This window comes from Megalobrama amblycephala, linkage group LG1 (assembly GCF_018812025.1).
Source record: "Megalobrama amblycephala isolate DHTTF-2021 linkage group LG1, ASM1881202v1, whole genome shotgun sequence".
Lineage (NCBI taxonomy): Eukaryota > Metazoa > Chordata > Actinopteri > Cypriniformes > Xenocyprididae > Megalobrama > Megalobrama amblycephala.
Window position 1 is genome coordinate 25,793,065 of NC_063044.1, and position 14,614 is coordinate 25,807,678.

Here is a 14,614-nt window from a genome sequence, read left to right on the forward strand (position 1 = left end):
AAGACGTGTTAAAAACAGACACGAGCTTGAAAACTTGTCTGGAGTTTTACATCATTGACCCAAACACATTCGGTGACAGTGAGCTGCACTACACACAGGATTGAAATAATGGCTAACAAAGAAATCTCTAGCATTAATTTTGATCACGGCTTATCTTGAAAAACGAAGACGATTTGACATTTGTTGTAGGAGAATTCACACTGCAGGACTGTGCACCAAATCTTCTGACACTGCCAGAATTTCATTGGAGGTCAAATTTGATCGCAACGGTCATTTATCAGAACATTCTCGTTCACTGTGTCTGTCACATTTGAAGTTTAGTTATGATCTGCTTTTCTGTTCATGTCTGAGTTTCTAGGTTTGCTTTTAGTTTGCTAGTTCTGTCCCCTGCCTGTTTGTTTCTATGGTAACTGATTTGATTCCTCAGTTCAGGTGTGTCTAGTTAGGTTCTCCCTTTGTTTGTCCTGTCTATTTAAGCCCTGTGTTTCTTTAAGTTCATTGTCAGTTCTACATTGCGTTAAGTTGGTTGTTTTGTTCCTGATCTTTTGTATTTGAGTTCGATTCAGAATGAAGACTGCTGCATATTGATCCTGCTTCATCTCTGCTGCAACCACTGTGACACACTGCACATAGTGAAGAATTTGACTGGTTATTAAAAAGTTTATTCAAAGTTTGTGTGACTTCTAAACAATGGGCCAGTCCAAAAGTCCCATAAAGCTCTTTGAATGCAGCACCCCCTGTTGGCATTTACTGCATTTACAGCATTATAGTTTGAGATATGCCATGCTTTAAAGGGTTAGATCACCCAAAAATGAAATTTCTGTCATTAATTACTCACCCTCATGTTGTTCCGAACCTCAAAGAGAGAACGCAAATTATATTTTTGATGAAATCCAAGGTTTTTTTTTTAATCCCCATATAGGGCTGAGCGATATTTCTGATTTTTTAAAATTAATTGGAATTTAATGTTTTGCCTCGACTTTATTATTTTTAAATCGAGAAAACGTGATTTTAAATACAAATGTTAGCAAACGTTACAATTACACATGTTGACAATACAGCAGTTAAGGGAAGAAAATGATCCAACCTCCAGAGCTGGGTAGTAACGGATTACATGTAATCTGGATTATGTAATCAGATTGCAAAAATCAAGTACTTGTGATTCAAGTAAACTACTTTTTAAAGTACTCTACTCATAACCAGACTACAGTTACTTTTTTATGGATTATACATTCGTGATTCTTCAAGTTTTTCTGGCAGTGAGGGGGAAATATAGATGAAATATAGATTGAAATATAGATTAATATATATATATATATATATATATATATATATATATATATATACAAATAATATATTTATATATATTTATATATATATATATATATATATATATATATATATATATATATATATATATATATATATATTTATTTATTTATATATATATATATTTAGGAGCGGGGTCCACCCCGGCCTCAAGGAGGGCCGGGCGGACGGGACCTGGTAAAGGGACAGGTCGAGAGAGAGAAGGATGTGAAAAAGAGGAAGAGAGAGAAGCTGATGGGAGGGGTTCGCCGACCCCGGGATGGTCCACCATATGGTCCTCCATGAGATGGATAGCCGACTCCAGCGACGTGGTGTGGTGGCATTGGACCCACTTGGCAGTTCTTCTTGGCAGCCGAGTGATAAATTGCTCCAGTACCGCTCGGTCGATGATCATCTCCACGTCGCTTCCGTCGGCCAGCAACCATTTGCGGCAGGAGTCCCGGAGCTGTTGGGCCATCACAAAGGGTCACCCGCTGGATGATGGCCCTCTTCAGGTCGTCAAAAACCAGGAGGTTCTGCACCGGAAGCTGCGGTGCCGCTACCTGGGACTCTCTGGAGAGCAGCGGGACCAGGCGCATCGGCCACTGATCCCACGGCCAGCCAAACACCTCGGCCGATTTTTCAAATAAATCAAGGAATGTCTCCGGGTCGTCCTCAGGCCCCATTTTGTGAAGAGGAAGGTGGGCGGGCACAGCTTCTTGGACCGTGACTTCCGGCCAAACCTCCCGGTCCATCCAGCTCCGGAGCCTCTCGCGGTCTTCCTGCTGGGCTTGTAGAACGGCCTGGAACCGTCTTTCTTGGTCCAGGCGCAAGTCCAGCAGAGCCTGATGCTGATCATGGTGCACCGGAGGGCTCTGGCATGGCGGCGGCATCCATCTTCCTTCCCGGGTTTCGGCACCAGTGTAACAGAGTACGTAGGATAGGAAGGAACGGGGTCGGCTTTGACTACTGACTGCTTTTATTAAAATAAACAGGTGTGCAGACAGGCACAAAACGGTCACAAAATAACATGAATTCACTCCAAACAAAACACAACAGAAATCCACGGAGTGCAGCAGTCAGTAGTCCTTCTCTCTCTCACTCGCTCCTGTTTCTCCTGGCGTTAAATACTCTCTCCACGCCAATTACTGAAACAAGAGACAGGTGTTTGTTATTTGCGCTTAACCCACTAATTTCAGCGCGCGTCTCCTGACACTCTCTCCCACTGCAGACTTCGCTGAACCACGCCCTTCTTGCCACAATCAGATATGAATTGTCTACGTTCCTCAAACAGTCTCAGGTATTTTCCATAAACGTGTGTATTTATTATTTATAGCAATGGTTAACATAAGTAGCCTTTAGCATCGCATATATGACAGTGGAAACGCGACTGGCTCTGGCATGCACGATACCAGTAGGAGTAAAATATCACATCATAAGGCTTTGGTGCTAGCCTCAGTTAGACTGGCGATTTGATTTCGCCCGGCAACTCAGTCTGGAAACCCGTACATTCATTTCTGCTGCATCTGTTACACTTTTGCGGGAACCAATCACAGACTAGCTTATCCACCTTGCTCGCTATTGGCGGGTACAGAGCTCTTTCTATGGCTCTGGGCGGGTATAACACGATGACGTCTCTCGGAGGACAGTCAATCCAATTCCTTTTAACCTCTCAACGATGCTAAATGATTTCTTTAGTTTAACAAACAAATCGCTCGACTGGGTGTAGATACCACTCACTTTCATGGTTTTTTTGCACAACCTGCAAAAATCGCTCGATGCCATTGCTGCTTCTGCAAACCGCTGATCAATGCTACAAACCAATACAAACTAAACCTGTCTGGAGTTTTCGCATCGCTCTGCAAAAGTACGTCACCCAGATTGTTGATCTGATTGGTTGAAGGACTATCCAATTACGTGAATAATGCTCGTTGATCACGCCTCTTGTGCAGTAGGAAATACATAGCAAACTCCCCAGACCAATGTTCAATTTTAAATTGAGCTTGGTCTGGTGATAGCCAGACAAAGCCTCAGTGGCAAGTACAGACAGCGGGTTGTTCATGTATTACAGGGCCAGGATGCTCTTGTAGTCATGCAACAGCACATTTGTGGAAGCTCAGTAAAGTAAAGGACAATTAAGGGCACGGAAATTGTTTATTGTATTGTGATATTATTGAGTAACTAATAACTGTACTAAACTGAAATGTTGTCCCTGAGCGCTGTAACAACATCTCTCATAAAGGTTTGTAACTTTACAAAGTAAGCAATGATCTAAAAAACACTTAGCCTCTTCACTAATTAACACCAAATACCATTGGTATGCTACTTCCGCCACCTCACCGGAAGTTGTACCCCCATTCACACAGTAGTGCCACCCGGAAACAGGTGGATATTACTGATTACAAATTTAAACAAAAAACGCAGGTCATATGACAAGAAACAACTGATCAGCTTCGGCCTTTCTGTAACAACATTGAAAGCTCAGCCAAACAGCTGATCATAGCTGTACAGGGCAGGTTTTTATTTCTCATCTCCCTAAATATATCTAGTATAGTAAAGCTAATGCAAGGGCTAGAAATCAATTAATCCTTTGCTGATATGTCCTCGTCTTCATGGAGAGTGCAGTTCATAGTTGCATAGCAACGACAGAAGCCACGGGAGCGCAAGGAGGAGAAAGTGCGGCACGGTCGCGCTTTCTGCGCATTTTTAGACGTGACGTGAACGGCCCCTTAAGTGGCTGTTCACTCAGAAATGCATTATTGCATTGAAAAAAATGAGACACAGTGTAATGGGCAAAAAAGCAAAGTTTTTAGACGTAAGTTTTAACTTGTCCGCCGTGTTTTTAGAATGCCGTTTCATGGGTAAGACGCTGCAAAAGACGTAAGACACATGAGTAAACATAAAAACAATAAGAAAAATAGTGCAATGGAATGCAAAAACCTGTAAAGAACTACTACTGCATGTTTAATATTTCATGTTTGTATGATGGTGAATAATAGCATTTGCTGTTAATAAAAGCCTATTACTGGTGTTATTTATTGCCATTACTTTTTGGCTAAGAAATATTTTGTATTTTTTTCTTATTTTAAATTATTTCTGAGTAGGATATGCTTAAGATAAGTTTGTACAACATTTGCCTTCATATTTAATGCATATTTTCTGCAAAAATATTTAACAAAAGTCATTTGTTTTACATTTACACTTTGTTGATCACTTCAGGTGTGGTGCACTTGGAATAGAACTTTTTTTAACCAGATTGTTAATAAAGAGAATGTTGCTTGAATCATATTGTAGTTAAGTTTTTAAGCTGACTAGTTTAAAAAAAAACTTTAAAAAACAAGAATAATTTGAAATAGAAATCATGCATCGGTCAATCATTCTGAAAAAAATTGAGATTAAATTTTTTTGTCAAATCGTCCAGCCCTACCCCCATATAAAGCAACACAATTACATTCAGGGTCCAGAAAAGTAGTAAAGACATTGTTAAATAGTCAATGTGACTACAGTGGTTCAAGTGATGCCAACTGGCCAATAATGGGCCCTATCATACACCTGACGCAGTGGTTTTTGCTAGTTTTAGCCCGACGCAGTTATCATTTTCACGTCTTGCACTACGTTTTTTACAAAGCAAATGCATTTGCGCCCATTAGTTCGCCCATGAAAACAAGGTGTGTTCAGGTGCTATTTTGAGGCAACTGAAATAGACTGTGACATTGACCAACTGAAACCTGGTCTAAAGCCAATGACGCAACATTTGTTTTGTTATTTAAAGAGCGTGTTGACAAGTTCGCCTGCCCATTCAGTCTGAATGATTAATGGTAAAACAAACTTGGCTTGCTGTCCTCAAAGGAGGCTTGAACCCGAGGCTCGGCTCGAGCTCTGAGTTAAACCACCTATAACTACTGAATAGAGGGAGAATAAGAGAAATAGAGGAGGAGATGGGGAGGAGGAGGGATGCTGGAAGAATTGTCGCTGGGATGACGCAGTGACTGCTGCTTATATACGCTTGTAATGATGATTGACATTGATATATTCAGATAGCAGTGAGATAATATGCTTGCTAATGTTTAAATATAAACTTATTAAAGATTACATAATGGTTAACAGATCTTACTACATTTCAATTCATATATTACCTAATGCACTTTTTTATATTTACATATATTGTGAAAAAAAGTTCAATTAGTAATTTTAAGCATAATATTCATGTTAACATATTCATTAACTCATAACCACAGTCTGTAGACTAAGCCAGAATTAGACCTTAGTTCAATTAGGACATTTATGTAGCTTTTATAAATGTACCCTAGAAAGAAACATTACTGGTATTTCTCTAAAATATTTTCATGTTTTTGCAGTACCCAATCTAAAGTTGAAACTATTCATTATTTGTAAATGTTTGTAAATTGTAAATTATTTGTATCTGCCCATCTTAGATTATTGTTATTAAAACCTGTTGTTGGATCTTTCTTTTGGATTCATCGTTTTCGTTTGTTTGCCTGCAACCACCCGTGACACCTGTGCTTAACCTGACCCGTATCACACCTAAATAGAAGCAAAAGTGTTTTGCAATAGAACATGAACACATTAAGTACATTGTACCTAACAATTTTTTTATTCATTTCTTTGTTTGTTTGTTTTGGCATAATTTATGTATTTATTCTTTCATTTTTTCTTATAGTCTGATCGTGAGTGATCCTTTAATTCAAGTCAATCAAGCTCAAAGAGGATTGATTTATAGCTGTGCTGTCACTCAAGGAACCTGCTCATCACTGAAGATTGATGGTATTTGGGTTTTGTGTTACAGTATTGAAATATGCTTTGCCACTTTCCAAGTAGGGTATACTACAGTCTAGTAATACTGTACATGAGAGTTATTCTCTTTTTCAACAAATGAACAGAGGTGCTTAACTTTTAGAACAAATTTAGAAGGTTATACTAAATAATATTATATGAGCTGTTTTATTTCACATTACCTTGTTACCAAATTTAGGACAGCAAGTTTAAAACTGTGATTTGATTTGTATTTTTCTAGTGATTAACACTGAATATTCCAAATACAAAGCAATTCAATTGCACTGTTTTTAGCCAGTATGGGGCCAGATGTTGGTGTGCAGTTATTGATCAATTAGATGTTCAATATTCATTAAAGAAAAAAATAAATATTTTAAATGACTTAATTAAATGGTGGAGCTTGTTCGAATACAGTATTGTAAAAGTTGAGAACATGATGCGACTGCACTCTACTGTAAAGACATTAGGAAATGATACATTTATTGTGATAGGGGGAAAATTAATTACAGCATTTTAATTATATGAAATCAAGAAGATCAAGACCTCTGGGGTGCCTTTGCTTGTACTTGAGATTTGTTTTTGAGAACACCAAAGTTGTGAAAATTTTTCTTTTCTTTTTTTTTTTTTTTTTTTTTTTGAAAATGAACAAACCGTCTGTGTGTAAATGAAGTGCCCTCAGAAGCTGTCAACATGTCTCTTGGACTTTCCATGGTTCAAGATCCTCAGTCTTCAAATGTGGCGGTAAGTTTTTCAGAATCATTTACAAATAAAGTACATATTATAACTATTTTTCAGATGCATTATTACACACACACACACGGCAATTTGTAACTATTTTAGTTCTGGCGAATTACTGGCTAATTTCGATCTCTTTCGCACATTTTTGTGTAGGCTTATGTCCCATTGACGGTTACGTTTAGGGGTGGACATTCGTGCTTATTTTTATTTTTCTAAAAATAAATTTGGATGCTTCCTTATAAATTGCATTGTACGAATTCATACAAAATCTATATATATATATATATATATATATATATATATATATATATATATATATATATATAGCAAAAATCTCATGAGATCAGGTTGAAAAGCCAAATTAAATTGGCTCAGTAAAATTACTCTGAATTAAGAGTAAAAAAAATGCATTTGATATTATTTATTGTAATGAGGAAAATGTTTTTGTGCAGATTAATTAACCAGATTTTGAGAAGAGCAGTAAAAGTGATTGGTATTGTGGTCTATAATTAGCATTTGATGTAGTATTCCTTTTAAATAAAGTGAAATTCATGTTTAAATTCCATCTCATTCAGATTTGTGGCCCAACCATTCCAAAGAAATGTGTATCAGTTACCAACTACAGAGGCATGTGTTTCATCAGAGAAAACAGTGTGTTTAAAGCACCAATACCCCACTCCAAATACAGAGGTAAATATGATTGTCGTCAAAGGGTTTCTTTTTTTTCTGTCAAAGAAGTTTCTTCTCATTTGTTGTAACTGCAGTTTTAACTACATATGTCCACACCTCTGCTTCTCTTTATTTCCAGACTGTCTTGGTCAGATTGACATTGCTTTTCTATTAGATGGATCTGGGAGTGTGGGGAGTAACAATTTTGTAACGATGAAGAATTTTGTGACAAACGTGATCAAGCGTTTTACTGAGCGAGATGCACAGGTAGGAATAGCCCTCAATGTCACCTTAATAAATTTAATTACTAACTATAGCCAATGCTTTTATACATATAAAAAGCAAAATAACTGAAATTGTCTTTTGTCAGAAGAGTGACATTATTGAGCACATAATTATTGTTTTTGGTTCACAGTTTGCTATAGCACAATACTCCCGTGATTGTGTTATTCACTACAATTTCAATCAAGTCAAAATTCAGGACAGCACATGGGAATCTAAGGTGACAAATATACAGTACCAGAATGGAGGTTACACTTACACTGCGACAGCCATCTCAAAGCTTGTGTAAGATTTTTGTTTTTTAGTACAATAATTTGAAACACTGTATTAAACTAGATATAGTGTCGCCCATTTCATATATTATGTAGCTTGTGTGCTTGCTTATGTACAGAAGTTCAAATAAAGCATTAGGAGCTAAATAAATGGATTGAAATCTGCACTGAAGTCAAAAGGAACACAACTATCATGTACAATATCATGTAGATTATTACATTTAAAAAAAAAAATGAAAGAAAAACAGTAATATCCTACAAAACTAGGGTGATGTGGCTGTTTGTCTGGGCATTGCTATGAGGTTGTTAAAGTGTTTTGATGGTGTGTATCAATCAGTTTCCTAGTTCAATAGTCAGGGCACTGAAGTCAGCCATTGTGTATTAATGTTCTTTTATCGGAAATTATGTCATTAAGTCTGTAGTAAAGTTGTGAGGTCGTTCACAGTAATGCATAAACCAATGACACAAAACATACCAATTATATAAACTAATTCAGTAAGTACAGATATACAGATTCACTAAGGAGCCAATTGAGATATGGTTGTTAACACCTTGCTAACATATTGCTATGCAGGTTCTAGGGTGTTTTTGTGGATTATTTACTGGCTAAAGGCCCCGATATACGAAGGCATCGAACATCTGACGCCACCCACACTGCTGAGAGCGACGGTTAGATGAAGATGAAACGTGCTGTACACTTTCTTCTCAGTAACAAAATAAACAAGAAAAATGAGAAAACATAAAGCGTTTTTTTTTTAATATAGAAAGCATAAGAAAAGTGTCTGATTATAACAACATGGGTATGTTAGCACGAGCTCTGCAAATCAGCACTCCAGTCACATTTATTTATATAGCATTTTATTCAACAGATTGCTTAAAAGCAAGCAGCTTTGCAGTATCAAACAGTCAGTCAACTGTCAGTGTCTCATTTCATCAGAAGCACAACTATCCAGCGTTTCACACATGGAGATCTTACCTCAGCGAACTCAAACACGAAATGAGTCAGAGAAGACTTCCACGCGAGTGAAGGCGGAGCCTCAGCACACACCTCCTATTACGTTATCGCCACTGACCAAAGGTAGTACGAAGGTGTTTTGCAGCTGGAGCAAACCTTTCCTGAAAGTTCACTTTGGTAAGCTGTTTCGAACTTCCAAAAAGAACACAAAACTAACTGTTTCAGGAAAAGTTCGCTCCAGCTGCAAAACACCTTCGTACTACCATTGGTCAGTGATGTTAACGTAATAGGAGGTGTGCGCTGAGGCTCCGCCTTCATTCGCGTGGAACTAATCTCTGACTCATTTCGAGTGTTTGAGTTCATCGAGGTAAGAGCTCCGCGGTTGAAAACATGAACACACAGGATAGCTGCTTTATAATACAAAATGAAGTTGTGCATCTGATGAAATGAGGCACTGAACTGTTTTTCATGTTTGATACTGTAAAGCTGCTTGCTTTTAAGCAATCTATTGAATAAAGGGCTATATAAATAAATGTGACTGTACAGTATGTATTTACATATTCATAACCGTCGCTCTCAGCAGTGTGGGTGGCGTCAGATGATCGTTTATGGTATATCACTGCTCACGTATATACTAACTTCATTTTACTCCTAAACGAAGAATGAAAAAGAACTTCGTTTGAAGTATATAAGATGTCCATGTCTTTCTTTCTTCAGTCAAAAAGAAATTAAGGTTTTTGATGAAAACATTCCAGGATTTTTCTCCTTATAGTAGACTTCAATGGGCACCAAACAGTTGAAGGTCAAAATTAGTTTCACTGCTGCTTCAAATTGTTCAACACGATCCCAGATGAGAAATAAGGGTCTTGAAGGGTCTTTCAAAAAATTGAAAATTAAAAATTAAAAATTAAAAATTCAAAGTTTGAACTAATTGTTATATACTATTGAACTAGCATATTGCATATAAAAATTAGTTCAAACTTTGACCTGTGGAGGGCAGTAATACACTTAGCAGCGTCTACACTGCTGGAATTCTAATAGAGAAGAAGAAGAGAGCTAGTTCAAGATGAGCATTTATGGCTAAAACTTATATAATTTTCAATTTTTTCAGAAAATGAGCAATGGTTTCACTAGATAAGACCCTTATTTCTCATCTGGGATCGTGTTGAACAATTTGAAGCTGCAGTGAAACTAATTTTGACCTTCAACTGTTTGGTGCCCATTGAAGTCCACTATAAGGAGAATAATCCTGGAATGTTTTCATCAAAAACCTTAATTTCTTTTCGACTGAAGAAAGAAAGACATGAACATCTTGGATGACATGGGGGTGAGTAAATTATCAGGAAAAGTTTATTTAAAAGTGGACTAATCCTTTAAGTCAATAGTCCCAAATCTATAGATAGATCTCAGGTCCTCCCTCCTCGTAAGTCTATGGGTCTTTATCACCTGTTTTATTCACTGTCCAGCTAAAATAGAATGTCTTTTTTGTTTAAAAGAAATAGAAAACCACTTTTCAACAAGCTTCTGAAAATTAAATCTCTTTTCAAATACCCAGGAGCAATCTATTTACACCAAATGGAGGGGCAAGACCATCAGCAAATAAAATATTGCTTGTTATTACTGATGGACAGTCACATGACAGGAGCTTATTGACACGGGCATCATCAGAGGCAAATGAAAAGAACATAAAACGATTTGCAATCGGGGTAGGTTTGTTCTTCACATACTGCGCCATTATAATCTCTGGAATCAGAACATTAAATGTTGAATTATGTGTAGTCAAATGTTGAAATAATGCAAAAAGATAGGTTTAAAACAATTTTACAATTTTTACAATTACACTATGTGGCCACAGAGATGCTAAGCAAAATAGTATAAACATTTTGGTAACACTTTACAATAAGGTTCATTAGTTAACATTAGTTAAATACATTAGATAACATGAACTAATGAAATAAATTAAGATATTTTGATGAAATCCAAGAGGTTTTTTAATCCTCAATTGAAAGCAAAGTAATTACCACATTTAAGGTCCAGAAAGGTACTAAAGACATCATTAAAATAGTTCATGTGACTACAGTGGTTCAACCTTAAAGGGATAGTTCACCCAAAAATGAAAATTTGATGTTTATCTGCTTACCCCCAGTGCATCCAAGATGTAGGTGAATTTGTTTCTTCAGTCGAACGCAAATTATGATTTTTAACTGCAACCGCTGCCGTCTTGTCAGTCAAATAATAGCAGTGGATGGGAACTTCGTCTATAAGAGTAAATAAAACTTGCTTAGACAAATCCAAATTAAACCCTGCGGCTCGTGACGACACATTGATGTCCTAAGACACGAAACGATCAGTTTGTGTGAGAAACCGAACAGTATTTATATCATTTTTTTACCTCTAATACACCACTATGTCCAACTTCGTTCAGCATCCTGTTAGTGAGGTCAAAAAACGCGCTCTGATGACGGAAGTGATGTCTCGCCCATATACTTCAATGAGCGCGAGACATCACTTCCGTTGTCAGAGCGCGATCAGACCTCACTAACCGGAAGCTGAACGAAGTTGGACATAGTGGTGTATTAGAGGTAAAAAATTATATAAATACTGTTCGGTTTCTCGCACAAACCGATCGTTCAAGTTCCCAATCACTGCTATTATTTGACTGACAGACGGCAGCGGTTGCAGTTAAAAATCATAATTTGCATTCGACTGAAGAAAAAAAGTCACCTACATCTTGGATGCCCTGGGGGTAAGCAGATAAACATCAAATTTTCATTTTTGGGTGAACTATCCCTTTAATATTATGAAGAGGCGAGAATACTTTTTGTGCGCAAAAACAAATGAAAAATAACGACTTTATTCAACAAATTCGTCTCTCCCCTGTCATTCTCCTATTGATCACACGATCAGCACGATGGATAATATGAACCAATAATGAGCCGACATTTTGACATAGAACACAGAAGCATTGCACTGTCTGCAATGCAAACAGCATAGGAGATTGACGGGAGATACAAATTTGTTGAATAAAGTCGTTATTTTTTTGTTTTTGCGCACAAAAAGTATTCTCATCACTTCATTACATTATGGTTTAACCACTGTAGTCACATGGACTATTTTAACGATGTCTTTACTACTTTTCTGGACCTTGAATCACGGTAATTATGTTGCTTTCTATGGGGGGTAAAAGAAAACCTCTTGGATTTTATTAAAAATATCTTAATTTGTGTTTTGAAGATGAATGAAGGTCTTACAGGTGTTGAGGGTAAGTAATTAATGACAGAATTTTAATGTTTGGGTGAACTAACCCTTTAATAGAAGAAAGAAAGCCATACAATTTTGGAATGACATGGTGGTGAGTAAAAGATGACATAATTAGACATAATTAACTTTTTTTGTGTGTGATCTATCCAGTTTATTAATAAAAATCATTCATCAAAAAAGGAAGGGTATTAAAAAACATTTTATTTAAAAACAAAAATGTTATTAAATCATTACATTTATGAAGTGTTACAGTTATCTCCATTACATTTTTCTTAGGTTGGCAATGCTTTTAATAGTGACACAGCAAGAATGGAGCTGGAAACTATTGCATCTTTACCCTCCAATAATCATGTGTTCAGAGTAAATGATTTTGACGCGCTGGAAAATATTCATGAAAAACTCAAAGAGAACATTATCGCCATTGAAGGTATGTTTGCAGAGGGAATGAAAAATAATAGATAGAATGTTTACATTTAACATTCATCAGCTGTTATGTGAGCACAGTTACGATGTTCATTGTGTTGATTTCAAATATTAAATGTATAGTTAACTGTGCTGTTGCTCATTTGTTACAGGAACCCAGACCTCTGGAGATTCATCTCGAATGGAGTTTGCACAGGACGGGTTTAGTGCAGCATTTACATCAAATGTAATTCTATTTATTTAAATTATTTGACACCAAATTAATGAAAGAGACAATGTATGGAAATGAAAAAGATGAAATCCAGTGGTTAGAAATAGTTTTTACTTAAATGAATTTGGAGCTGTTGAATTGCTTTCTTTGTGTTTAATTTAATTCATGCCTTTGCATGCTATCCATGCTTTTTCCCACTTTAACAGCAATTTTCAAGTTTTTTCAAGTAATTTTATTGTCAGTATTATATTGTTTGAACAACAATTTACTTAATTTTACCATTAATACAATTTAACTGAATTACAGTGGTGCTCAGAATTATTGGCACCCTTGGTAAATATGATCAAAGATGACTTTAAAAATAAATCTGCATTGTTTATCCTTTTGATCTTTAATTCATAAAATTAGCAAAAATCTAACCTTTCATTGAAGGAAAAGAATTGAAATTGGGGGGAAAATCACATTATGAAATAAATGTTTTTCTCCAAAACACGTTGGCCACAATTATTGGCACCCTTTTATTCAACACTTTTTGCAACCTCCTTTTGCCAAGATAACAGCTCTGAGTCTTCACCTATAATGCCTGATGAGTTTGGAGAACACCTGACGAGAGATCAGAGACAATTCCTCCATACAGAATCTCTCTAGATCCTTCAGATTCCCAGCTCCATGATGGTGCTTCTCTTCAGTTCACTCCACTCATTCTCTTTAGGGTTCAGGTCAGGGGACTGAGATGGCCATGGCAGAAGCTTCATTTTGTGCTCAGTGACCCATTTTTGTGTTGGATTTGATGTTTGTTTTGGATCATTGTCCTGATGGAAGATCCAACCACGGCCCATTATTGGATTTCTAGCAGAAGCGGTCAGGTTTTGTTTTTTTATCTGTTAGTATTTGATAGAATCCATGATACCATGTATCTGAACAAGATGTCCAGGATCTCTAGCAGAAAAATAGGCCCACAACATTAAAGATCCAGCAGTATATTTAACCGTGGGCATGGGGTACTTTTTATCCATGTGTGCACCAAACCCATCTGGTGGGTTTGCTGCCAAAAAGCTCTTTTTTTAGTTTCATCTGACCATAGAAGCCAGTCCTGTTTGAAGTTCCAGTCTTGTCTGACAACTGAATATGCTGGAGATTGATTCTGGATGAGCGAGGAGGATTTTTCTTGAAACCCTCCCGAACACCTTGTGGTGATGTAGGTGCTGTTTGATAATTTTTTTAGGCTTTCTGAGACTCAAGACTCAGCTAATCTCTTCAAGTCTCCAGCTGTGATCCTTGGAGAGTCTTTGTCCACTCAAACTTTCCTCCTCACTTCACATTAGGATGATTTAACCACATGTCCTCTTCCAGGCAGATTTATGACATCTTTAGTTGATTGGAACGTCTTAATTATTGCCCTGATGGTGGAAATGGGGATTTTCAATGCTTTAGCTATTTTCTTACAGCCACTTTCTATTTTGTGAAGCTCAACAATCTTTTTCTGCACATCAGAACTATATTTTTTGGTTTTACTCATTGTGATGAATGATTAATGGAATTTGGCCTTTGTGTTTCCTCATGTTTATACTGCTGTGGAACAGGAAGTCATGGCTGGACAATTTTATGTTCATGATCACCCTGGTGTGCTAAAAAAATGTAAATATGAATGGGAATATACTTCAGAGATATTTTACTCATAAGAAATTCTAGGGGTGCCAA

The 14,614-nt window shown here is 36.8% G+C and overlaps 1 protein-coding gene across 1 annotated transcript in view; it reads left to right on the forward strand.

Annotated features, from left to right (window-relative positions):
• The window catches only part of LOC125265752 (integrin alpha-X-like), a 35,238-nt gene that overhangs the window by 7,925 nt on the left and 12,699 nt on the right, over positions 1-14,614 (forward strand). Inside the window, exons 3-10 of the mRNA XM_048186190.1 lie at positions 5,990-6,093; positions 6,773-6,843; positions 7,416-7,530; positions 7,649-7,776; positions 7,925-8,076; positions 10,574-10,724; positions 12,556-12,706; positions 12,855-12,928. Of these exons, the coding sequence (XP_048042147.1) occupies positions 5,990-6,093; positions 6,773-6,843; positions 7,416-7,530; positions 7,649-7,776; positions 7,925-8,076; positions 10,574-10,724; positions 12,556-12,706; positions 12,855-12,928 (946 nt within the window). The remainder of the gene's footprint in view (positions 1-5,989; positions 6,094-6,772; positions 6,844-7,415; positions 7,531-7,648; positions 7,777-7,924; positions 8,077-10,573; positions 10,725-12,555; positions 12,707-12,854; positions 12,929-14,614) is intronic.